The 24,937-nt window shown below is 45.1% G+C and overlaps 1 protein-coding gene across 1 annotated transcript; it reads right to left on the bottom strand.

Moving 5' to 3' along the window:
* Window positions 1-670: 670 nt before the first annotated feature.
* On the bottom strand, window positions 671-24,738 carry Tti1 (Telo2 interacting protein 1). The gene is made up of 23 exons (XM_077676129.1): window positions 24,539-24,738; window positions 23,870-24,009; window positions 23,695-23,770; window positions 23,478-23,629; window positions 22,709-22,824; window positions 22,515-22,626; window positions 15,376-15,541; window positions 14,319-14,527; window positions 13,955-14,011; window positions 13,751-13,876; window positions 13,347-13,463; window positions 12,462-12,618; window positions 10,781-10,964; window positions 10,047-10,183; window positions 8,625-8,790; window positions 7,894-8,004; window positions 6,645-6,860; window positions 5,884-5,989; window positions 4,538-4,620; window positions 4,333-4,448; window positions 2,603-2,690; window positions 1,867-1,953; window positions 671-897 (listed from the first exon to the last, which is right to left on the bottom strand). The coding sequence occupies exons 1-23, from the start codon at window positions 24,736-24,738 to the stop codon at window positions 688-690; spliced, it is 3,132 nt and encodes a 1,043-aa protein (XP_077532255.1). The 3' UTR covers window positions 671-687.
* Between the last annotated feature and the right edge of the window lie 199 nt (window positions 24,739-24,937).

Genomic DNA, 24,937 nt, shown 5'->3' with positions numbered 1-24,937 from the left:
AAAGAACCCGCTCAACAGGATGCCAGGGCTTGTACTGTTCACTAGGCTTTGCACTGGACTAAAAAGAATTTGACTGATCACTGTAGGGTGATACCGCAGTCACCGAAAAATTCCCAATGAGAGACTGTAAGGCAACTCATGGACCTCACAGGTAAGCAAAACAAGCTACACCGAAAATGTTGTCCCAATTGACAGCGTAACAGGTCTTACCAAAGTATCAATCAGTTTTAGGTTTTAAAATGCTGTACTTGTAACCTCCACCTTTTGCCTGGAGAGAGCAGTGTTGATGTGGAACACTATTTATTTGGTTATGTTAGTGTGAATGACAGGCCCAAGACCTTTGGCGGACTCTCTCCTCTCCTTTTTTACAGGAAAGGAGGGAAGGCATGTAACGCAAGACGGAAGGACGTGTGCAACAACTGTGTACTCGAGGCATCCCTCAAGGACTGCTGTCAGCATTAAAAAACAAAACAGCGAAAAGAATGTAAGTTTTGGATTCAGTTTGTCAACACTACACTGACACTTGAAGCCATATGCACTCAAGTGGCACTTTTGGCTAATTTGGACTTGTGCACCTATATGGCCAGTTTGGGTTTTGCTTCAAATGACAAACGGCTGCCACAGCAACACACTATTTTTGGTGGATACTCGAGGAAGGAATTGGCAACAATGAACACAGTGTTTGCTTTAATGTCTTGGCTTGTCCATGCTGGAAAGGTACAACATGATGAGAGAGGCGTTCTGGTTCTCAGAAGTGACGTGCATGCCAAACGGGAGCGCTTGCAAGGGTGCAGCCGGGGACCAGGGGGATTGGCTCGTGCAGTGTGCACTGGCCACAAAGTACCACACCGTGTCTGCACTGCACCTGGCCAGGTCTTGCACACATGAGACAGCAGCCTGGAAAGGAAGCGTGAATGGCAACCACCTGCTTTTCATCTAAATGTATTAGAAGCCCCTACTCTGCGCAACTAAGCTGGTACAGCCCTTGTCTTCAACCACTGACACTAACCTATTTGTAGTAGTGGAGCTGTTGTAGATGGCCGTAATGTGTGGCGCGTAACGCCTAATGCATTACAAATACCAAGAAAATCTTGAATGCTCACGTGCGCGTACCTCGCAGCGACCACCGACCGTCCCCGACACGCGCAGTGGCGTTAGCAAAAATAATAATAATCTGGTGAAAACTCCGAGGAGTGAGAAAATGCTGAGCGTGCCCGTGAGCGTGTACCTCGTGGCAACCGCCGATCGTCCCCGGCATGCGCAGTAACTTTAGAGAAAAAAAAAAAAAAGACAGAAAAGACTGGCGAAAACCCCTAGGAGCACCTTGTGTCGCCTAGCAACCAACACCACCATAGCTGGCACACTGTCTGCTCCTCAGAACATCGACACGATTCCAGGAACGCTGCGCATGCGTCGTGCGCGTACACACCGCCGCTGCGCCACAGCTGTTGTCAAGCACTACCGCGCATGTAATGCTTGGCATGAGGAACACCATGATATCGATGCATATGACGATGACTACAGCTAGCATAGTGCAAAGCAATGTAAATAAACAATTTCAAACTTGTACAAATGCGTGGTGATATGTCCTTCAGTGCTCACATAGAAAGAAATCCTGCAGCTTCCCTACGCTTCAAGCCTTGCGCGACTTAGTGCAAGCTTCGCCAGTTTTTATTTTCGAGTCGTTAACTTTATGCCATTTCCTGTGCGCTGCTTTGACTGTTTGAAAGTCACGAAAAGTAGCAAAGTCAGCATATAGTCTGTAACTGCAATTATTCATAGCCTTGTGACTGGGAAGGGAAAACGCTATAAAATTGAAGAAATGCTACTGCATATAATAAAAACAAACACAATGATATCACTTACCTCTTGTAACCTTGGAGGTTGTGAATGCTCCAGGTAGGGCACCACAGACGAGGTCAGAAGGGCAATGTCTTGTTCCTGAACCTTAAGCTGAAATATTCACATCACTTCAGTTCACAGAAAATCTATTTTTTGTTAACATATTAAGTGCTTTATAAATCCCGGCCAGCATTCCTGAGTTACAGTAAAAGCCGAGGATTATGCGGTGATCTGCTCAGGAAAAAGATTGCCGACTAATTACAATGCAATTCCCCAAAATTCCCCATTGCTAGTGTTATGAGGGTCCCACTGATAAGTCCATTTACTGACCTGATTACCAACTTATGCTGTAGTGCTGCTAAACAACCAAATTTGAGTTTCACGTGATTGTATCATGGTTGCACTTCTATACAGTACTGCAGTTGCCCGCATGCCCTACAGCACTCATTCTTGTCATTTTTTTTTTTCCCTTCAAGAATACCAGCTGAAGAGACATTGCAAACTTCCTTAACTTCCAAACTGAGAAAACCATTTCATTTTTCATATTTGTGCTCAGCAAGGCATGCACTATGATACTGGCAACAAAAACATGCCCAGTTACCGGCAACGAATATGCACTCCCTGCCCTAGGCCGAGAAAATTTTATGAACCCCTATAATAAGCTTTTTGAGTTGCTGCTGTAGCACCTATTTCTAGCACCGTATGCCTGTCTTGTTTTCCAGTTCAGCTCCAGTGAAAAGAATGCAAATTGATTTCTCACCTGACAGGACAAACGGCCAAGGTTTTGTAGGAGGAGCAGCTGGTACTTGAAGGCTGCAGTGATTTCGTAGGCCTTGCCTTTGTTTTTGCTGCAAATGAGGCAAATTATTGCCACCAATCATGTCACCAGCTGATATTTTCACGGCCTGGTTTGTGTGTTTTAGGGAGGAAATGTAACTTGAGTGCCTTTAGACCATTTGTAGCTGCCCCCTATTTTATTTGAACAGCTCCACAATTGAAGCCTCAGGAAGCGTAATTGACAGAACTGTACAACAAAACATGTGCAGCAATACATGCACAGCACGAAAGCAAAGCTTGTGTTGACATTCAACACGTTGATCATGGTGTGACCCTGGTGAGTCTTGAGCGACATCTTGGCACTGGGAACGAATAACTCTGGATGCACTCCCAAAAAGTTGAGCCCAACTAAATTCCGCCGTCCGTTGCAGCCCGACTATGCACAGTGCACTTCATTAGATATTTTCACCAGCATCCTAGTTTCACTATAACTCAGCGTGAAGGTATACGGCTGGCTCCAGTGAAGAGTTCGCCTATACCTGCGCACGTACCTACATCATGAAATTTGCTCCGTATACTTTCCAGCTAAGGTGTTCCAGCCAATGCCGCAAGGCACTGAAGACCACTGAAAAGCTATGCTGCTCATTAAAACCCTCTCTACTGCTACTGATATTACATTCTTGAGGAGGAAGAGTAATTTAGTATGTGGTTTACACCTATTTAAAAAATAAAGAAATAAAGAAATCCCCTCCAAATGTGCGTACGTCATGCTGTGTTTTGCTTTAGGCCGCTGAGAGCCCCACATTTATGAAAATCCCGGTTAGGGCAATCCTGCTGTGCGGTTGCATTATGCTCGCCAGCATCGCAACACGGTAACATGTGTAACCTAGAGCCGCAAAGCGTAATACTTATGTAGCTTACATTTCAGGGATTTACAAGATGCTTTATTTCATGACTCAGCGTGAAATTACAACTAACATATAAAAAAAATTGGCGCAGCTCACACGAGTGGTGCAAGGCTAGAGAAACAATGGAGCTGGGGTCGACCTAGCTTCTTCCGGTCTTGCTAAGTTTTGCTAGGCATTGCTAGGCTTTGCTAAGTTTTGTTAGGTTTTGCGATGTTCTTGCTAGGCTAGGCTAAGTGTTGAGGGATGAAGCCATGTTTAGCCGGATTTTACAAGGCCGTTCTGGTCGGTCCCCCACACTGGCAGCGGGTCCCAGGGGGGAAGAAGCTAGGTCGACTCCAAGCTTCGCTGTTTCTCCAGCCTTGAACCACTAATGCAAGCTGCAATTTTTCATTGCGTTTTAGTAGCACAAGAAAAACTGTTGCCTTTAATTAAAATGGTATAGTAAGGGGTGCACATACACATATGTCCCTTGTGCTCACACTCGAGCAGGCGCAAAAGCCGGCTTCACTGTTATGATACCCTATCTGTGGCGGTGCACCTTTTACAGACAGCACAGTTTTTTTCTTGGTATTTGTTTTCCCACTAGCGTCACCAGACCATGCTCAAGCTTAAACAGCTCCGCTGTTACAACTTCATGTGATGCAGGCTGTAACAAAACCTCGATTCATCTACAGTGTCCTAAAACGACAAACCAAAGAAGCAAGGTACTTCAATCACTCTTGCTAACATTTTTAGTGCGCTACCAACACGAGACAAGCTCATTCGATGTTCCTTGCGGGGAAATTTCAGTTGGCACTGTGCTTACCTGATGGTGTGCTGGTTCTGCAGAAAGGCTCCGAGCCTTGGCCACACATCTTGCAGGGTCCGCTGCCTGATGAATTCTTTCGCCATCTCTGCCAGGGCCATTAATGCCTCAAACGCCTGTAAAAGAGAGTTGGGAAAGCACGCCGAGATTTTAAAACAACCCGAAATATCTTTAGCGTATGGTCGGGCCAGGAAAGATTGTTCACCTTGATGCAAAGGTTGCAGTCATCCTTCTGGAAACGAGCAACCAGGGGCTTCCACAGGAGGTGCACAACCGGCAAAAGTTCGTCTACAACAAAACAAAGGCCAGCTCTGCTTCGTCAGTGCCACATCAGCATCCACAGTTTTTGTGCAAAACTAGGACGAGCTGCACAACTGTTACAGGACTGAACATAAATCCCCAGACATAGTTATGCGTGCAGTCCTTCGACGAAACTGTCCCCACAAATAGTACCTTGGAAATTGCCAAAGTTAGGCCAAAATCTGCATGTCAAGCAAACATGCTAATAGTCTTTTGGTAAGTACACAGGGTTAGAACCAGAGTCAGAAGTGGTTTTATAAAGTGGTACTGTTTCAAGAAGAGGTGCTGTTAAATCTATCACTTCCACGCCACAAACACCCTACCTTCTACTTTTACTTCCCCTTCCCCCTTTGGCCTACAGTCCTCCTGCCCAAATAAAAGCCATCCCTCTCTTTCCACCATCAGTATGCCAACGTCATCCTCGCCGCAAGCTTCCTCACAACATAGTGCAAAACCCGACCTGCCACCTTTTTTCTACCTTTAATACTGATGAAAGCCTCTCGCCCACTGCTGATAAAATACTCGAGTGTTTTGCAGAGCTTCCAACGAACCCATTTAACGAGGTGCAAGGTGCTCTTTAAAGTCGAGCCCACTTATAACGGCCACATTTAAAACGAACACTCAGTTACAACCAACGAATGCGGCATGACCGTCACAGCATGCATTGAGGCAATGGCATTTTGTTTCAGATATATAAGGAACTGACACGAGGGTACAACTCGGGTACAGCAGGCAAACGATTGACCATCGCCCTACTGGGCTTGGCATTTGCAGTCGCCACTTCGATCGGCTTTTCAAGAATGTGAAGCATCAAATGAACTGCGTGGGGATCACCATATTTTTCAACAGAACTGACTGCAGTCACCACAAGAAAACCAGACGAAAAGGAAATGTAAACAAAAAAGGACATCGTCGTCGTCATGGGTTCCATGTTGACCCCCCCCCCCCCACCAACTTCATCTGCAGACGGAGGAAGCACACGACAGAAGAGGGGTAAAGCAAGATAGGGGAGAAAATGGAAGAGATGAGAGCGAACTTGCAGAAAGCTTGCATTGGCACTAAGCCAACACCTGTGAGGCACATGCGTTTCTCCCGTCCAGCCTGACTGTGGGCGGACACATCACCAGAGCGGATTTTGTGGGGCCACAAAATTAGCTACGCATGAATTTCAGCAGTCCCCGTTCCTGCTCGCTTGCGTTTTCCTCTCCAGTTCAGCCGAGTGAAAAGTGTGCATCCAGTGTTGTGCCTCACCTTCACAGCACGAGAGTGGCACGACTGCATGGCTGATGATGGTCAGCACGACTGTCTGAATGAAGATGTCCGAACTTGACTGCAAATGAATGCACCGCCTCAGGATCTGGAATAAGAGAGAGAAAAAGGAAACTCATGACTATCGCTGCAAAGATAATGGGGTGCACACAGTGGAGGCACAGGACAGCAATGCTGAGGTAGCAAAAAATTCTAGATAAAGCACCTCAAATGTGAAAGTAGCACATAGTGAATTGATTCAACTTTAACACCACTATTTTCAGCTTTAAAGTCATCCCATCACAGACTTGCGCGAGGGCCAGGATCCCGACTCCTGCCACTCAATCCGCTTTTAGGGAGGAAAGGGTCATACCTATGACTGTGACTAAGCAGCTCAAAATATGCATGCATGCAGTCTGTGCTGGTCGCAACATTCCCAGGGAAAAACAGCGTTTTTAAACGAACGCTGTTAATCAATGTGCAACCACGGGAATGTGCTCCTTCATGGTTAGCTTTCCCTCAAGAACACGGTCACACAGTCATCCCGCCTGTCCTAAAAGCGGTTCTTGTGGTGCGACCTGTGCTACCAGTGACGAAGTCTCATTGGAAGTTGGAAGGGTAGAAGGCTTTTCTCTAGACACCTTGCCACGTGTTCCACTTGGAACGTCCCCGCTAGGTACCTGCCCATCCGCTGTCGCTGAGCTATAAACATAAACACACCACTGCAGTTCGCCAAACGTTCCACGAGTCATGCTTGCTCATACCTGAACCAGAAGCTTGACATGCCCAGGCACAGGTGGCTTTTCATCCGTCTCCATACTGCACGCATCGTCGTTCTCGGCTACATCACTGCTCTCAAGTTCTTCGTCGGGGATCTCAAAATCCACAGAAAGCCTCTTGCAGCGGTGGAACTCTTCCACAAACTGCACAAAAGTCCTCTCTTCCTTTTCTTTGGTTGGGCCATCATCTTCCGGGGCGTCCTAGATAAGATGTGCCAGATGGGACATTTAGGTCATGTTTCTTGAAACTCAGACAAGAAAGAAAGAAAGCAGGAGACACCTGGGAAACGCATCTTGAGATTCAAATGGGATAGAGAGGAACACACCTTTTGAAATTCTGATGGAATCAAAGCAGTCACATTCCACAAAAACAACAGTGAAAGTTAAAAAACACGCCCTCTAGGACAACAGGTTCATTAGCACCATATGTGTTGTCTAAACCTCATAATAATCAAGTCTGATTATAATGAACTAATGGATATTAATGAGTAATTGTAATCCCTTTGCAACATTCACAGGCTATAATAAGTCAATGCATATAACAACGAAATATCGGTTTCGCTTTCAACTTTTTTAAAATGAACCAATAATGCAAATAAAACAAGTTAAAAAAGAATACAGTTAGTTTAGGCATAGAAACAAACAAACAAGATCTGAAGACCATTTATGCCCAAAATGTTGATTTACATGAGCAAAACAAATAATTTAAGGTTGATGAACATTCCCGCAAAATGAAAAGGTGTTAAGCAAAGTTAATACTGTAAATAAAAAAGGGCAGAAGACCTTGGCTAAGAAAATAAAATATTTCTTAAAGCTTAATTACGGGTTTTAGGCAAAAGTTCAAGCTCGAAATTTTAGGATGGCCACTGTTCAAATTGACCCCGCTTTTGAGCTGAGAACTATGTATGTGTATGACCTGACATTTAACTAACAGATTACTGTAGAATAAACTGCCATTCTGGCTCATACTGCACACCAGGCAATATACTGGCTTTAATTTTATATGACCCTGCACTACAAAATTCTCCGTTAAAATAATAGATTTTAGTTCTGATCTTGGTTGTTTTTATTCATTCTTTTCTGAACTTACTCGTGACATCTGCCACCTCTAAAAATTTGTCCCAAAGAGAGCCTTTTTTTCACTCAGCTTTAACGTTTCCCTTCGAAAGTCTGGTGCATATGTATACAGCATGATAAAACCACAACTAAAAAGGGGGAGAAAAGAGCACCCCACCTTTTTAGGTGCTGCAGGGAACCAGGTGTTCAGGTAGACCACAATGCTTGCCAAGACCCTCAAAAATGGCAGGGCATTGTCCTTGTGGCAGAAGTCAAGTGCACTGAGCACCTGCAGATGATGTCAGTCACATATGAACACAAGTGCCTCAAAAAAAAAAAAGGGGGGGGGGGGGGAGGAGGGGAGGCAGGGAGTGGATGGTGGCATAGAGGGAGGAATAACAAACCTTGTACCCATCCCAACCTGTCGCTCCTTTTCCTACTTCGCCAATAAAGACCAATATCTACCTTTCCCGTACTACATACTAAAGATAAAAAGCTTGGGAGATGTGGATAGCAAACACAACCATTATTTGCTGTGCTGCATAGTGAGCAATCGCCTTTCTTCACGTAGGTCAGTGGTTTTTCAGCCACGCACAGGACACTCCAGGGGAGGAGGTATCTGATCGTGCAGTCAACATGACATGCTGGGCCTCGTGGATTTGCCTGTCCTGTCTACAACCCAGAGGCAAAGCAAAGACTTGGCTTTCCTTACTAAATATATTCCTACAGAAGACACAATACCTTTCTCTCTTTTTTTCTTTAGTCAATGTTTTGCTACACTCTATTATTACGACGTTCCTCATAAGTAGCTCTGAGGATGAAGTTTGCACTTTTTCAGCATGATGTATTGATATATACCACCAGAGTTACCAGCACGAAACGTCGCAGCACAGTTCAAAATGCTCTTGCCTCGTGCCCGATGTCTTCCAAGAGGCCCTCGGTTTCTTTGTCACTGTGCCTTGCCAGGGCCTGCACAATCCGGGCGACATTCGAGTGAGAGCTGGGGTGCCTCAACTTGAACAGCACTGTGTTGGCAATGTAGTCCGCATTCTGCTGAATGAGCTCTGAAATAGAACTGACGAGGAGAAAAACAAACGGAAAATAATCAGAGACAAATTCTGCGTCATCTGCATGAGTACAAGGGAGAACAATGCAGTGTTCTCGACTAATTCACCGCCCGTCACTTTTGGACCACAGTTGGTTGGACACCCTAGGGGTACTGCTCAAAATATGTGCATGCCAGGCATGGCGGCAGCCGCACTTTGCTGCCACTGGCATTGAACTAAACCCATTGTCTGACAAACGCCACACACAGCAAGCGAGTTCTCTATGGCCACAGGTAAACCTCGCTTGCACTTTGCTTGCCACATCCAACGAACTAACTTGAAAAATGAATTTTGGGGGGTTTAATGAGCCGAAACTACACTTGGGCTATGAGGGCACCATAGTGGAGGGCTGCAAAATAATTTTGACCACCTGGGGATATTTAACTTGCACTGAAATCCCGTCACACGTGTGCTCTCGGTTTTCGCCTCCATCTGAAAAGCAGCGACCGCGGTCGGGATCAAACTTAAGTCCTTCGGCTCAGCAGCATAAAACTTTGTGATGCGGCATGTACAATTGTGCATGCGACTTTTAAGAGCATTTTTGTAAGTTACAATCGCCGTCATCCCAATTCGAACCACTCAGCCAGCACTCGCATCTCCCACTCTAAGGATTGGTGCTGTTATCTTGTGAATGCCGCGCCACATGCTTTACCAAAACAAAAGAGCAAGATGGACGCCTTGGTGTTCTACGGCGCGTCAAGTAGGTGTTCTTGGTGTTACCTTTTCTGTCTAGTTAAAATGTTTATTAAAACAAAACTGAAGCTCACACCTCAATATGTAAGGGCTACAGGTCACGATAATGTGTAAAGGTTTTCTATTGCAGCAATGGTTAAAAACGGCGGTCACGTTTACGATGGCATGCTTACGATTAGGACACGATCTAATTTGTCAACCACTCACGAGATCGAGTTGTTTATGGTTTTTAAGTGCAATTTTGGCTATCAAAAGCACACACAGGCAGTCACAAATTTTTATGACGGCTACATCTTAATGCGTGTCGCAAAGGGATAATGCCGTATCCACTGCGGCACCACAGCGGGTTAAAGGTGGCACCACTTGAATATTTAAGGTGGCACCACTCGACAAGTGCGGCCGCCTGGTACGTAATCCTTCAGCCCGACTGCTTCCTGATAGAAGTGCCCTTGCGTTTAAAAATAATGAAAAAAGAAGTAAAGTGCATCAGCTCTGCAGGCAACGTATGTGATGCCAGAGGATTGTGACATACCTGTAGCCACAGGCATTCGACACCTGGGACAGAGACAAGCATGCTGCATGTGAAACAAGATGGTTTGGGCTGTCCGCCTTCTCCAGCAGTGGGCAGATGGCAAGTCTCAGCAGTGGCCGGAATTTTTCTTTCAGGAGCTGCATAAGAAGTACGTGCATGCAGAGAGCAGTGAAACTTTGATAAAAAAACTGCTCAAGATTCAATACACTGCCATGCAATGTTTTCTTGACACCAAACGCTAAACAAAATTGGATTTCATCAAGCAGCACTATTACAGCCAGACACAATGACAAAAAATAAGGCTTTTCAGCCAAATATTTCAGTGCAAACAATAGATCCATACAGTGCCTCAAATGTTGCATCTTTTAGTTGACGTGATCAGTAGGTTATGCTTTCTGTTGTAGCAGTATATCTTGCCATTGACAATCTTTCTAAATGCAAAGCTCGAAGAAAAGAAAACTTGCGCAACCAGGCAGTGCCACTATTTCTTCGTTGTCTTACACTCACCAAATTAACATTTCAATGTTGCAACCGTGTTTTCTCAGTCCTAACAACTCATTAATGATGTTCCGTGCCATTACATAAAACACCATAGCAAACAACGTGATGACTCGCAAAGGCTCCGCATCATTTAGACAACCCCGAAAAGAGCTTTTGCGTTATTTCTTTGTTTTGATCCTTAGCTAACCCCTTGGTTCATTAAGGAATCAGCCGCGTCACCTGCAGGCTCCTACCTGAGCAAGTACAGCCACTCCTTCCAGCAACAGGCAACTCTGCAGGATATTGGAGTTTATCTTGTCCAGGGGCAGGAACTGAAGACTGGGCTGCTGCGTTGCACTCACTGTGTCTCCAAACTCCTCTGATCCAGATAAGGGCAAGTCCCAGAGGCTCTTGGAAACAAAGTACTCCAGCAGTGACCTGGAACAAACCTGGTTATTTAGCTGCTATTGTGACAGCCAGCAAGCAGGGACGAGGGCATAGACATTGAGCACTGTGTTTTTGTTGGCGCCAATAAAATTTGGTGGTAAAGGTGATCACAGCAAGCGGTCACCAAATGGCTTGAATAGGCAGCAAACAAAATACGGCACAATTCATTCCCAGCAGAAAATGAAACAAAAATCTGAAATTGAGAGTCTCTTGTTTTAAGCATGATTTTGGTGCACGTCATTACCACTTTAATTGATGGTTACAGTCAAAAACACAGCAGCTTGATATGATATTGCATTCACACCACTTATGTGTCACATAAGGTATGGGAACATAGTCAAAAAGTCTTTGATGATTTTATTTAGCCTGCATCCACAAGTAACAAGTGCTCACTAATATTGTATGTGGCAAAAGCAGATAACACACAAAAAAATTATTATGTATTAAGAAAATAACCCTTGAAAGATGTAGGGAAGTGCAGCAATTGAAGAAATTTCTGCAGTAACACAGTAGCCACTCAATCCAGTTTGTACCTATGTAGTTCTTTCTAGAGCACAAAGCACCAACAATGTTGCCTGGATTCTTCCTGCAAATACAGAGCATTTGCAGGCGTGCTGTGCTAACTTGTGTGGCTCCACTAACTCGTAATTAACTTGTAAAGGCGCGGCCAGTGTTACAGGTAGCACAAAGCGCGTGGCCACGCTCCGTGGATTGCCACCACGGGCACCATGGGAATCTTGCGGCACATAGCCTTCACCAGGAATCCCTGTTAGGTATAAAAGTAGCCTTCGTACTGGCAGCCTGAAAAATGAGGGTAGCGTCATTTTATGGTATAACTGAATCGGGTAATTGTTTTTCTGCTCGACGCAAAACGAGAAATGTAATTAACCTAGATTTAGCGCTTACAAAGTTCAGATGCAGCTGTTAATTTTGGGTTGAAAACATACACCATCACGCTACACTTCTGTCTTTGCACTGCACTGATGTGACCCAATACTGCAAATGGCGTATGTCATTCCTCACATTCACCCATGCAAAACTAAAGAAAGTCCCAAATATGTACCATTTGCAAATTCTTTGAAACACAGGGTTCTTTATCCACAATAGACAAACTTCATCGCTTTTTTTTATGCCACAAGCACTGTCACAAGGCCCTTCAGGGTGAGGGTTGGTAGTAAAAACTACCAAAAAGTGCACGCTGCAGACAATGAGGGTTTCTCCTAAACATAAACATCACAAAGTTAGCAGTGACTACAGGTTACAGTGGCTACTGTGGCAGCCTGCATAAAACTCCTATCACCCACACCGAGTGAACGAAGCACAAAAACGGGTCGGCACCATGGTCCACGTAGAAATGTGCACTTGACTTTGTGAAATCAGTCAACTGTCTAGGACATAATAGCCATCGTAATTATGCGAGAACAGTCTCATGCCCACTACTTTACGCCATTCGCCATGCGGCCACAGAACCCTCATAACTCAGCTTACCGAACGAGGTCAGACTGCTCGGGCTCCAGACGCCCGCTGTCACGGTCCACTCCCCGTGACCGCAGTATCTTGCCAAGCACCAGAATGGCCTGCTTTCTGCATGTTGCTGATTCCTGTATTTTGTGGCGCAGTATGTCCACAAGCATCACCACATCACCTGTCAGAGAACAACAGCTTAAGCTTTCTAAGCAAAGGGAAAGCAATACAAGAACAAAACAAAAACAACAGCAATGTCACAGACAAATAAAGGTAGATGAATGGATTGGGAAACCATACAAGCTTTCATTATTCAATATAGTTCAATTCAAACATTTTGCACTTTCCCTCTTACACATCACTGGGTAAAAAGAATGAAGAAAGGATAAATAACTGAGAGCTTGACACCATACCTACTCCCTGTACATACATTCATGTGTACACATACATGCATGTGCACATACATGTATACGTACATGTGTGCATTCAAGACAATAAATTTGAACAGCAAACTTTCTAGAAGTTTCCGTTAAGTCAGCTTAAGACTGTCCCACTTAACAAACATTCGCTCCTTATGATTTCCCCACTACTGTCACGAAATAGATTAAAAAAAAGAAAGCTAACTGTCACAAAATTCAGGTAATATAATAAATGCTGCGTGACCATCAGCCATGTATGTGGCTCAACACTACACACACAAAAACAAAAGACATAGCAAACTGCTTCAACCTTTTAGGTAATCTGATAATTGAGAACAGTTTTAATAATCCTCCCAAACACACACAGGAAAAGCTTTGGTTTTCATGCACTTGCAAAATATTCCCAATTGTCTTTCCTGCTGGTAAAGCATAACTCTGAGGCACTACCGGAGCACATATGGCCACTTAAAGCGTGAACTTACGCACTTACCGTAGGTCCCCAGCAGTGCACATATTATAGTGAATTCTCTAAATATGTTCATGTCTGTGAAGTGCTTGAACTGGTTATTGTAAAAACTAACAGCAGGATCAGCCGCAAATGAATAATCTGCAAAAGAGCAACAGAAACGAAACATTAGCTTTCCTTATCATTGCCACAAATTCAAAAGGGTTTTACGCAAACAGGTGTAGCCATAATTTCTCCTAAACTCTTCATCACCCAATAAACAAAAGAACTGATTATAGTATTGTAACAAGCTAAAATCAGGTTGCCGTCCCTCAAAAAATTTATCAACGGGCTTTATCAACAGGCTTTCCTACTGTACATGGCACAAATGCAACCACTGACACCAGAAAAGCACATTCCCCAGGAAAAGGAAAATTTCGCACACATACCCAAAGGGCTTGCCTGTTCAGAGAGAAGATTTGTGTTACTGGTTTCAAACTCGGTCAGCAAGAACAGGACACCTAGCAACCTCTGAGAGACAGCTGGTGACATGAGAATCTTGGCCACTTTGTCCCCTGAAATAGAAGGCCATAATGGATATCAACACGAATTTTTATGCCTACGCACTCTAGACAAGCTAGTAAAAGTCTTACGGAAAATTCTCAGGTAGCCGGAAAGCAATTTGACCAATGTCAACTTTTCACTTTCACCTGAAATGAAAAATAAAAGCAAATAATTTTTCACAAATTGAACACCACTTGTTACACTTATCAGACATCATAACACAGTGCTGCTAAGTTAGTGAAGGTCAGCTGAAAACAAAAGATATTGTAGTACGGTAATGTCACAGCACCCAATTGTGCACTACTGTATGTCGGTTATAACTTCCAAGTTTGAAAATGTGCTCAAAACTTAACAAAACATAACCACCAAGACAAACATTCTTTCCAACCTCAACATGACGTTGAACATTAAAGTTGGTAGACCAGAACAAAGTTCCGCCAGAAGGCCACTCACTTCCAGTCCTAAGGATGCGAGGACACTTGCTCAGAGTCCTGTGGAAATCCTCTTCGAGAATCTCGATCAGCGACAGAGAGTCCAGAACCAGCATGTGATTAGCAACCTCATCGAGAAGAGACCGGCTTTGAGTGGACACCTTCTCACTGTCGTCAGCGCTCAGTGAGAGCACCATTTGTAGAACAGAAGGCGTTAACGTCTCCAACGACCTACAGGGGAAAGAAATGCAAGCAATGAAGCGTTCCAACAGCCGCAACACTGAGGATAAAGAGCTCATTGGTTCGCAGGAAAAATGAGACAACAAGAGTGGAATGTTGTTCAAGTGTACTTCCCTGGAAGAGAAAAAGAATGTACAGGACATACAGGTGCAGCTCATAAAGAGGCACTAAGTTGGAAAACCTTGGTTTGGGATCTCACGCCATTGCTTTTATTTTACGTCTAATCATGGCATAAGAAGACGCATTCTAATTTTTTCTTTAGCAGTGTAATACTAGTAACGTTACAAAATAGTGGTTCGTATATGTGGTTCCACAGAAGCCTTTCTGGGGTTCTGCAAGGCCCTCAACAAACACATGCCGTGTACTTGTATACCAAAATTCCACAAACTAATGAGCCAGCAAGGATGAAGTATAGCTTTGAATAAAGTTAGGTAATTGAAGCTTGTGGCCTTTTTTTAAAATTCTCTTCTTGCTAAAAGGGTTCCACAAGCCCGCCTTACACTCCTCAGGAGTTCTGCAGCATAGCAGGCCTATGGCTGAGAACAACTGGTATAAAAAATACCAAAACAATGTTGACAGGAGTGAACACAAAGAAGCTCGTGATGAAGAAATGATGGCAATTTGTGTTCTGAGGCATCCTTACTACTTTTCCCCTACGCCTAAAACATGCACTCTGCCCTGTCAGTAATAATGCCTCTAGGATGATACCATGTTTCTTGATCTGAAAGTAAGCTGATGCATAATACTTGTACGACTACCCACGGTTTTAGTCCCTGTGATGCAGATACACCCATTGGACAGATGCCAGCTAGCTTGAGTACTTGGTCCTTAGTGCTTACCTGCTGCACTGCAACAGAAGTACGCGTGCCCATTCCAGGGCGGCCAACTTTGAGGGCTCCTCCCCTTTGGTAAGGCTTGGCAGCACCTTGTCGACAAGAATGGCCAGTCTCTCCCCAGTCGACCTGACCCAGTCGTCATTTCTGTGGACAATGGGCACCTTGGATGCTGCGTCGACAAGGGAAGAAGGATGTTAACAGATCAAACGTGAACTCTGGAAACCACAACGAATGAGAGAATGCAAAACACTCAACTTATAGATGGTATTCACTGAAAAGACTGACTGTAAAGTTCTTCACTTGGCATCACTAGAAATGACCACTGACATGGCCAAAGCGCCATGGACATGGCGCAGCTTGTGCCACTGCGGCCGCATGCCGCAGAAAAAAAAACACCAGCATGTGTCGTCTGCTCTGTTTCACCCCGATTCTCAACAGTGGTGTCAACAGGGATGTTATTAATCGCACTCACATTGGAGTCGAGGCATTACTTTGCGCTCGGTGGGGTAGAGTTTGGAACGTCCAACACACATCATGTGCTTAGTACGGACAAGTACCGCCGGCCCGTGGAGCCCGACATAACCAGTAAAGGCTCACTCACATAGTTGCCTGCATGCGTGCCTCGCCCGTGATTACAACCTATACCCACTGAAACTCCGAACCAGGCAGACAGGCACTAAACTTTACAGACAAGAAAAAGCACGGAGAATGTTCAGGTATTTCATGAAGGAATACTAAAGAGTACTTTACAAACAGCCATTTTTTGTAGCTTTTTTTGTTTTTGTTTGTGTAGAAACAATCAAAGCAGGTGCGTTTCCCTGGTCAATCGCCCTTTGTTACGCAAAATAAAATTACAATTTGTGCGCAAGAGATCCACAAGGTGATTCCATCAAGCAGAATGCTTAAAAATTACGCAGTGTCTAGAGTTACGTCCGACGTAACGCAAAACTGAAAACTAAAGTTACGTCCGACGGAACTTTAAGTTAGTTACGTCCCACGTAACCCAAAGTTGAAAACTGAAGTTACGTCCGACGGAACTTTAAACCAGCCTCCAGAGTTACGTCCGATGGAACCCCGAATTGAAAGCTAAAGTTACGGCCAGCGGAACTTTGTTACGCCCGGCTTAGCCTGTTAACGATAGAAGTTACGTCCGACATAGTGAAAATTAAAAAAAGGTACGTCGGACGTTCGCCCACCTCGAAAATCTTATGGTACGTTGGAATAAAGTCCCTTCTCCGATGAAAGGACGTTACGTCGGACGTACCCGATGCCCAGAGACTAAAGAAAGGCACGGCGGACTTAGCCCGTGGATGACTGTACAGGCCCGTCGGATGCGCCAACAGGAGTATCCTGAGGTTGTGCTATGTGGTTCCCCTTAGAAATGCAAATCCGGTGCCACGGACGAAGAACCTCCCGTGTGATCTCATGCGATTTACATTGGACAAGATTACCGCTGGGATATTGGTCGCTCGAGTAGAGTGAACTAGAATAAGGGAGTGTCCCGAGCGGCGGCGCCGAGCCACTCCGGTTGGCGTCGACACCGCGAGGTGGCGCGACTGCGCCCTTTCGCAGCTGGGCTGGCGCAGTGAGACTACGCGTCTGGCCTTGCACTATCATGTTCTCACGTTCTCTTTCGGCTTTCAAAGGCATTCAGAAGCCAAGCGAAATTCTAAATGGCCAAATGTAATTTTTGCTTTACTTACTGCTGCTCCAGGTCGAGCACAAGACCTGTGACCTCGATGTGGTGAGCCGTTCTGGTTGCAGGCACTTTAGTTCCGCTATCCACGATTTTGATTCACCTCGAGCTTTATATCTGGTGCGGGCGCTTCTGAATGTCAATGAACTGTCACCTGTGTTCTCCGCAACCCGCCGAATACTGCCTGACAATTGACAATTAACTACTTTTTGCGAACTGGCAGGTGTTCAGCATGGACTGTTAGTCCCTGCACAGGGCAGAGCATCGCGGTTCTAAAAACACGTCATTGCTCGTATAGCAGCATTTAAGAGCGACAATTTTTTTAGCCGAGGTGTTGCAGTAAACATTGATGTATTATTCGGCGCATGTGCGCAAATAAGCACGTTGACCCCCCGCACCCCCAATCTCCTAAAAGGAAGATTAGAAAAATATTGCAGAATGGCTCTGGTCTGTGCTAGTTGGTACATCTTCGGTGGGAATCAGCTTGAATAAGACGAACACAAAAGGAAGAGGGTGTTTCCTTCAGTAAAATTCCAGTTGATAGTAAAAAAAACAGCAGTGTGTCGTGTTACTCCCTCTTCCTTTTGTGTTCGTCTTATTCAAGCTGATTCCCACCGAAGATTAGACTCGCCGATTAGACTCGCCGCATTGCTTCTGTTGATGCTTTTGATGTAGAAGTGAATGCGGGTCGTGAGGTAAAACGCACCTCTGCCGCAACAGCCTTACAATGATCACTGCACCCAAGTTCCCACTGCTGCTTAGCCTTCACCACACTCAAAATGTCAAGGATGCTATCCCAATGAAGCTCAAGAACACTGAAGCATTCAGTGATCGCGTTCTCCATGTTTAGCACAAACCGGTGCAGAACGGCGTGTACACAAAGTGGAGCTCACACACTGCAGCCGACGATTGTGTGAGGGGCTTGCCCTAATAGTTACAAATACGTTTGCCCATTCAGTCAGGATGCATCTGTTATTTCCCACACAATTCGACGCACAATGTAAATTCTGTACTCAACCAGGCACTCTATGGCACATACTATGGGAGTGCGTCAAGAACCCAGACCTCCCACCTCCTTTTCCTTCCCCTACTCCTGAGCAGTGGGACATACTGCGTTCCAGCTCCCTTTCTCAAGATCAACTTCTGCTGGTCGAGAGGGCCAGTCGGGCCGGGACGGCACATGGTTACCTGAAATGAGGAACCACCCCACCTAAAAGCTAGATAAAAAAAGCTTTGTCTCTCTCTCCTGCCGGCGCAAATTGCGCTCCCACTTTTTTCGAACCTCTTCGTCTCTTGGGGAGGCGAACAAATTCGCCTTTGGAACGCCCTGATAGCCGGCGTGACAGCCTGGTCAAAACAGTGCGCATCAGTTCTTCTTTTCGCCATCTTCCTCACATGCTGGTCCTTGACGAAATGCACTCTCTCACTGTTTTAAAAAACACGTCAGAACCTCCGCACCGATTCCACCGAACGCACGTGCACCCACCGCTTTCCAAGTTCTACGTTTCGTCCGGTCTGAGGGCTGCGGCGACAGCGCGGGCACGGCTGACCGGCTGCGAGATCGTGCACGAGCGCCCCTAGCCACCCTAGCGGTGGTCGACGGCGCGCGGCACGCCGAAAGCAACGCCGTCTCCGCCCGCTCGGGCCACTCCCCTATTCTAGTTCACTCTAGCTCGAGTGTTCGTCTTGTTAAGCCTCTGTTCGAGATGCGAACCAGTCTGGCTTCGTGGCGACAAGGTACCGCCTCGCGCTTGTGAACAGAAGTCCTAGGCTCGAATCCCCCAGCCCCAGAAGTATCTTTCCTCTCCTTTTTTTTTTTGAGACAATGACCATTGCTATGCATTTCTGCATCATGTTTAGAAGCTGTACAGCAGTGGTACGTATTGCGCTGCTTTCATTACATGAAGCACTGCAACGATCCCGCGATTTCTGGAAGCTGATGTGGAGCGGTATCATTTAGCTTACGGTCCACACAGCGTAAAAAAAAAACACAGTTTAAATTTCGGGAACTTAGGACAGGCTCACAAACTCGTTACGAAAGAGGAACAAAAGTTAAATTTGTTACAGTGCACACAGAGTGAATGTTTCACAGTTATGGGTTGTCGATGAAGCAGTTGTTTCGGCTGGTCAAGGAAGGACACACTTGATTAAAGCAACACAGACATAGAACAAAAGCTACAGATGGGTCCTCTTGTTTTCGCACCGCATGCGGGGCAAAACTTACGCGTGGCGGCTGGCACCCGGGAAGGTTCATCTTATAAAAATAATAGAAAAATGCATAGCAATAGTCATTGTCTTAAAAAAAAGGAAAGGAAACCAGGGGGATTTGACCCTAGGACTTGTGTTCACGAGCGCAAGGCGGTTCCTCACCGCCATGAAGCCAGGCAGGATCGCACCAACAGATGCCCAACAAGGTGAACAATCGAGCGACCAAGGCAACCACATAGCATAACCTCAGGATACACCTGCGGGTGTGTTGGACGGGCCTGCGCTGTCAGTCTGCCGTACCTTTTTTTAGCCTCTGGGCATCGAGCATGTCCAACGTAAAATCCCTTCATTGGAGGAGGGACTTCATATTGACGTACCGTAAGATTTTCGGGGTCGGCGTACGTCTACATATCTTTAACAGCTGGGGTTGAGATACGCCCAGCGTACCTTTAATTTTAATTTCCGTCGGACGTAACTTCAATATCATTTACAGGTTATTGGGAAGCCAGGGTCTGACTCCACTGTTGGGAATTTCACCGCTGTCTCCACTGTGGCGAACCATGGTAGCGTGGTCGATGTGGGCCGAGGTTGGTGAAGTGCCGGGGCAGTCATGATGGGCAAGTTGACGAAGAAGAAAACTTTATATACAAGTATTTACATCTTGGTATGAGAGCGGGCAGTGCGCTCCTGCGCGCGCGAGATTAAATAGGCACGTTGGGTCCCTTCCCCTTCACCCTTTTTCTCCGGCTGACGTCAGGAGGCACCAATCACGGAGGTCATGGCACTGATAGGAGCGCCACCACGCAAAACACATGCGCACACGCACGAGACCCCTCCTCTCCTGGGCAGGTGAGCGCCAGGTTGCTCTTGCCGTGGCAATTCGCCGTGGTCAGAGCCTTCTTTTGTCCTGGCGATGTTGCACCACCACGAAGGCGCCTTGCATCCCTCGGTGGTAATACTCTTCTAGTGGCCTATTGAAGACAACACGCCACAAAAGGGCATGACAATGAGGCGCGGGCACGCCGCCGAGGCTTGTTGTGCAGGGCGCCCAGCATTGCTTTTGTTAGCACCGCCGCTGGCCGGTTGGCGCTTTGAGAAGCCACGAGGTCGCTGAAAAGCGCATAGTTCAAGTAGGCGCAAAGTTCGCCACTGTGAATACGCCGGTTCGTGGCAAGTCGATGACTGAGAGTCAAAGGCAGGTTTTCGGGGAATCAGCGTCGCAACAAGGTTAAGCCGGATGTAACTCTAGACACTGGCTTAAAGTTCCGTCGGACGTAACTTTAGTTTTCAATTCTGGGTTCCGTACAACGTAACTCCAGACACTGGCTTAAAGTTCGCATCCGTCGGACATAACTCTAGACACTGTCTTAAAGTTCCATTGGACGTAACTTTAGTTTTTGATTTTGGGTTACATCGGACGTAACTCCAGACACAGCATAAAAATTATCACACAAAGTATACTCTTGGAAACAGTTAAACAGACCACCGGCTTAAGTGCATGCAATAACGTTCTTTAATTTCTGCTGCTGGCTGTGATGGGCATCCCTGGCACTAAGAAGCGACACTTGCCCACACAGTCACCTTCACAAGTCTTCTCTTGGTATTTACACACGAAACAAAAATGAGTGACCATTCATGAACTGAAGCAAGAGAGACCACCTGCACTGCTTGCTTATGTTCACTTCATTAAAACTCTGTCTGCACCACAAATGCGCTTTCAGCATTCATTATCTGTGACGCCATAAGTCGCAGCGCAGAAAAAACACACTGGTTGTGATGACTACTTTCGCACTTTTTGCTTTTCCTGCAATAGCAAGATTGCTGCAGCCAAAAATATTATACAGGTACACACTCTCAAATGCTGCAATGTGCCAATACAGCTCAACTTGTTTTTACACTATAATGCGAATGTGAATTTTCCAAGAATGTGAATTTTCTTCTTCGCACCAAAGTGCTTGCCAGCTAAATATTCTGCTACAGTCAGTAGTAGCATGCTAAGCACTTATCTGTATTTTTAGGGGCAGAAATGTGTTTGCACTTATTTCCCCCTAAGGATCATGTAAATTTTTTAGTCATTATTTTTAAGGACAGTAAAAATTGACAACACCACGAGGATAAAATAAATTCTTACTTCCAAAGCTGTCACTGGACTTTTTTTTTCTTCTTCTCACTTATTTCAACAAAAAGAAGGAGGGGGGGAGGGGTTTTGCACATTAGTGGGTGGCTCTAGATTATTTTTGCCCATCTAGGGATCTTTAATGAGCGCCGAAATCTGGGCACATGGGTGTTTTTGTCTTTCGCTTCCCTCAGAAAAATGGCTGCCGCAGCTCATTCTGGGATTCATTCAATAATCAGCATTTTGTTCACCTTGGTCAATAGCCCGATAATAATGTTTTTATTTAAAGAATGACTTTGTACACCAGAAAATTAAGACAGCATGCTTGTGATGCATGCGTATCACTTTTGTATTCGCACTTCAGCAATTATGCCTGTATTGTCATTTTCCCATGCTGCCACCTTGCACTGTAGGGGTGGGGGACCCGTCAAGCTGCACACACAACGTTTTTTCCTCTGTCCTACCAACACAAACTGGAAAAATAAAATCTTAAATATTGAAAAAAAATCTTGATAACACCGAGGGTTATCTATGAACAAGCCGTTATATAATTTTCTGGTGTGCTGTTATGTGGTCACTGTGCGTTGCTTTTCTTTGAACTCCAATACATCAATTATTATTTCTATTTTTTTCCCCTACAATAGTAAAACTGTGTGTTCTCAAACTGGGCCCCTTGCGTCAAACGCCGAGTTCAAATGCCAACATTTGGCAAATGCGGCTACGAAAAGGTGCGTGAAATTGTGGAAGCTGCACTATAGAATTACCTTTTTATAGTTCGAAAAATGACAAGAGGCCGATGGCATTTTAAATGCCTCTGCACTGCCATTGGCTCCATCAGAATACAGGAAAAGTGCTTGCTGGGATCCAAACACTTAACTCTGTGAACAAGCAGCCAAGCTGTTTCGGACAAATGCACACAATACTTGGGAAAGCATGAACAAGATTTGCAACCCTGCCATAAAAGGATACCAAGAAAGCATCATGTATGGGTGCTCGGTACAATCTGTGACAACAATCACCTAAAGTAGTTGACGATGATCAATAAATACCGCTTTTGTGTGTTTTTTTAAATAAGTTAGATCAGGCATGTATGCAGATTGAGGGAAATCCACAGTAACTTACAAGGGCTTTGTTTGTCCAGCTCAGGTGTTGAAGACAAACACTCCAGGTATGTGTCACCAAGCACCACATGAATAATCCAAGCCCAGGTCCTTAGAGCAGCCACTATTGTTTTCTGAAAAGAAGAGTTTTGTACTCTGATGTTTATCTAAACCAGCTGCATTGTACAGAGTGTTATGCTCAATTTAAAATCTCACCTGGCTCCTATTTTCAGCGTCAAGGATGACACGAGTGAGTGCAATGGATATTCCCGGGAAGAAGCCTGCAAATGCATTTCCAACTTTTTCGTACAGGGTAGTACTCTTGAAGATATCTGAAAATGAAAACAAGAAAATAATTACAAGTCATCGTGAAAGCATAGCACAATATTCTGAACCTTGCAAAACAACGGACTGGGCCCTTTCAGTGGGAAATATAAAAACAAGTAGTAACAGTTTAAAAAGAAAAGTTAATCACATGATGTGAATATAAGTTCATCCAGTCAAAAATTGATGAAAGATAATGAGTGAATTCTTGAGTGTTGCCGGGCTTTAAATGTTTACAGTTTGTCACCAGCAGAAGGATGAAACATTTTGATATCTTCACTGCACAACCAGCAGGTTATTGGCTACATGGCACACCACATTATGCCAAACAGATGCCGGTAGACAGTGTGCACTTATTTCGGACCATTTACGGCAATGATACACATATCTCGAGTAGGGAGTATCACATTTCAAGTAGGGCGCAGCGGCAGCTGTTCCCAAAATTTGGTGAAAGTGTATCCATTTTTGCCAGATGTGTGACTGCTACCTGAAGTCAGCACCATGGTCTCTAATTTCTCGTGCATTCAATATCACTGTGCACAAAAACTTCATCTAACTACAACTAAAGCCGGACCCAACCCTGACCTGACAACTACTACCATTACCAAGAAAAAATTGATACAGTATTGACGCTGTTTCTGGGTGGGAACGATATACTCACCATTTATGGTTTGGCAGGCAAGTGCGCTTAGGCATTCCATTGAAGCAATCTGAAGTTTTCTGTTTCGTTCCTTCTCAGAGAGCAGGAGGAGGATAGTGACAGCATGGCTTAGGCACAAGCGAAAGTCGCCGTCAAATGCCTGCAAAAGCACACTGAGAAAGGAATCGCTTGTTAGTTAGGGGCAGCCAATTCTTCATGAAGTAACAACTTATCTTACCAAGGTAATGCGCTGTTGACAAGGCTCCTCAAGCAGTTGCAGAATGCAAGCTTCAACTCTTCACTTGTGGAGGAAACTTGTGAGCAGCAAACATGGTGATACGTTAAAAGAACATAACAGCATATCTTCAAGGAAAATAAATGGACACGAACAAGTTTATGCAAAATCTAGTTACCTTGCAGGCTTTCCTTAACGGTGCTAACAATGAAGAGCAGATTAAGGAAAATGTCGGAAAAAAGTCTTTCGTTGTTCACGCAGACCTTATCCAGGACAAATCGAATGGATTGAATCGTTTCAATAAGTAGTGCATCACTCCTGAAAAACATAAAGGAGCGTAAGTCGGTGAAATTAAACACACAGGTAATTCTCACACAGGCTATCCGCTCACGACATGCAGAGTTAAATTTGACAAGACCAAATACTACACACTAAAAATTTACTCTAACAAATTTTTCACTTAAGCAAACTTCTCCTGTTTAATACCTCACTGAAACGTGATCGCACCGAATACTTGCCGGTTTCAAATGAACGAGTGTTAAAGTTAAGGATCGTTTTCAAAAATATGTTCAACTTTCTTGCGTGTTTCTGAATCATCCTGCACGCATTTATACAACTGTATTCTTAGCGTGTAAGCCACTTTATGCTTAATTGACATCGGAATGAAACCACAACTTTCAGATTCAACTACACGTTCACCATGCAGTGAAGCATCACGGAAGACAGATTTCATTCCGCGTCTTCACAACTAACTGGTAGGGACATTCTTCCAATGAGGTTCACACAGGTAGTTTTAGTGTAATCCCCCCTCCCCCATCAAAAGCTTGCATTGTAAAGAATAACTTGCTTGTTTTCATTTTTGAGGACCAATGCCAAAGGCAGCAAGAGGTACTCGTGAAGCTCTTGGCAAGCTTCGTCATTCAACTGCTCGAGTGCACGGCGCAGAACAGTCACATTGTCCTTGGAGCGGTCCTTCAGAAGTCGTACGCAGAGGGGCTTCACTTCGTGCAAGGCTGCGCTCGTGTCGAGCTTACAAGTGGCACTCATTTTAGCTGTTCAAACTCCAAACAGCGGCGGCACATTGGGGCAAGCGAGTTCACGCGGAGCACATTCACTGCCGCTATGTTTGTGTTAGCGCAGTCTGCCACCCACGCGAGTACGTAACCACCATACTCATTTATCCACATGTCTTTCACATGTCGCTCATCGGCTCATATGTTATAGCTAGATGGCGCGTCGGAAATTC

Source organism: Haemaphysalis longicornis, unplaced genomic scaffold (assembly GCF_048455015.1).
Source record: "Haemaphysalis longicornis isolate Haplotype H1 unplaced genomic scaffold, Haemaphysalis longicornis Haplotype H1 scaffold_7, whole genome shotgun sequence".
Classification (NCBI taxonomy): Eukaryota; Metazoa; Arthropoda; class Arachnida; order Ixodida; family Ixodidae; genus Haemaphysalis; species Haemaphysalis longicornis.
Note: the sequence above shows the minus strand (reverse complement) of the source record. Positions and strands in the feature narration are given on the sequence as shown.